Here is a 2,296-nt window from a genome sequence, read left to right as displayed (position 1 = left end):
ATATATATATATTTTTAGTTGTCCAGATCATTTCTTTCTATTTTTTAGTAGAGACAGGGTCTCGCTCTTGCTCAGGCTGGTCTTAAAGTCCTGACCTTGAGTGATCCACCCGCCTCGGCGTCCCGGAGTGCTAGGATTATAGGCGTGAGCCACTGCGCCCGGCTGACAGCTAATTTTTAAAGACTATTTTTTAAAACAATTTAATAATTCTTAGAATAAGAAAACAATATTAAAGTGAAAATGTCAAAAAATTTTGGTTCACTTGTCACCAGGTTTGAAAATGTCCTCTAATTTGGCACTTATCAAACTGAAATACATGGAAGTAGGTTCTTGCTATTTCCACCTTACTAATCCTTATTTGTTTTTAATTTATTTAAAAAATTTTTATTTTTAATTATTATGGATACAGAATAGTTGTATAAAGTAATCCTTATTTTTTTTAATTTTAAGGGATATCTAAAAATGTTATAGAGGAAAATTTCAGTGAACTGTGTAAAATATACATAGGGGGAGAGAGAGTAAGCTTTTGATAATTAAGTTCATACAAAGACAATCATGCCATTCTGCCGAAAAGTTTATGCAAGTCTTTACTTTTGTGTAACATTTTAATACAAGATAACAGATGTTAGAGATTTTCAAAATAAAACCACCTCCTGAACAACTACAAAAAATTTGTTTAAAGATGTGTTATTAGATTCAGTGCAAATTTAGCGTAACTTCTATAGTTTCTCTGTAGAAGAGTAATGATTATATTCATGACGATGACCAATGCCAAGGAACTATAGGATTCTGAAGAGCTTTCTGGTTTGTGAAAGTTAGTTTATATTGTATTTAGTATAACTTAGTGTTAATTGAATTTTAGTCTTTTTTTTTCATGGTGGGGTATATTTTCTATATTTATGTAGAGTCATAAGTCAAGCCATTATATAGCAAATAACCCTGATGCAGATAGTAACTTTAAAATCATTCAATTTGTGAATGTTCTCTAGATGGACAATTGGTTACTATTCTAGGGTAGGAAGGCGATGTGGGGTTATGGCTATAATAGCAGAGAGTTTAGTTCAGCCTCTTAGTTAAAACAGTTGGGTTGTAGATTGGCTTAAGAACATAATCATGTATACCATTGCTTCTCTGTGAAATATATTCAGAGTTTTAAAGACTCAGTTTAATTAACAAATATACTTTTGGAAGTGAAAGTTGGGAATTGCCTTGAAATTGGTCCCTCAAGAAAGCAACTATTCTATAGGGGTGATTTTCTTTATATTTTGTGCTTTGATCATGTTACACTTTGGTTGCTTAAAAATTACTAATTCATCCATATGTAATTCAAATAATGTATATTTTGTAACTTTTTGTTAAACCATTCTATCTCCTATCATGATAGGAAAGGAATTTTATTCTAGTTATGTTATGAAACAGATGGCCGGTGGGATGAAAATGTTTTAAAATAAGTGTTTTAAGCTATAATTTGTTTTACTCTATCTAATCTGTTCATACTTTATTTTTTTTTTCAGCTTATCTAGCAATTATGATGCTCAAATGAAGAGCCTTTTAAGGATTGTGAGAATATTTTGTCATGTCTTTCGAATTGGTCCATCCTCTCCTAGTAATGGAATCGACATGGGCTACAATGGGAATAAAACTCCAAGAAGCCAGGTGTTCAAGGTCAGAAAAGTATATGACGTTGTTAGGAAGATAGACGTAAAAGAGATGAATTTGACAAAGCATGCATTCATTAATCAGAAACCTCATGAACAGGACGTAAGTTTGGTTTATACCCATATCACTTTTTAAGCTAGGCACACCTTTCTCCTTTCAACTCTGTCTAATCAACAGCAAGTCTTAATTGGTGAGCTTTCTATATTTTTTCTTACAAATAAGATTTTCATTCCATTAATGTTTTATTCTAAGGGTAGAGATATTTAATGTTTAAATTTAATTTTATTGAATTACAGTTTTTAAATGAAATATGCAGCCATCATGCTTTTTAAAAAAATGTATTTCTTACTAGGAAGGAAAGAAAGCATCCAGTTTTTATTTAGATTTTATTATCGTGTACGTATGTTAGGTGTGTGACTGTATATATTTTTAAAGTAAAGTTACTTTCATTTACTAGGTTTACTAACAGTTAATTCCTGGGATCACTTCAAGGAAGAATCACTGAGATTATTTTCTTAAAATATTACTTTAGCTGCACATATGGATGGAATCCTTGGAGGAATGATTCCACATAAAACCCATGGCAGTGTTGCTATTCATGTTAAATTATAATTTTATGAAGTAAACAAAATGAATA

General features: G+C 30.9%; 1 protein-coding gene across 1 annotated transcript in view; it reads left to right on the top strand.

Moving 5' to 3' along the window:
- Positions 1–2,296, top strand: part of HACE1 (HECT domain and ankyrin repeat containing E3 ubiquitin protein ligase 1) — an 86,973-nt gene that overhangs the window by 38,602 nt on the left and 46,075 nt on the right. The window contains exon 8 of the mRNA XM_012651162.1: positions 1,515–1,665. Coding sequence (XP_012506616.1) covers positions 1,515–1,665 — 151 coding nt within the window. The remainder of the gene's footprint in view (positions 1–1,514; positions 1,666–2,296) is intronic.

This window comes from Propithecus coquereli, unplaced genomic scaffold (genome assembly GCF_000956105.1).
Source record: "Propithecus coquereli isolate 6110/MARCELLA unplaced genomic scaffold, Pcoq_1.0 Scaffold35, whole genome shotgun sequence".
In the NCBI taxonomy this organism is placed as follows: domain Eukaryota; kingdom Metazoa; phylum Chordata; class Mammalia; order Primates; family Indriidae; genus Propithecus; species Propithecus coquereli.
Note: the sequence above shows the minus strand (reverse complement) of the source record. Positions and strands in the feature narration are given on the sequence as shown.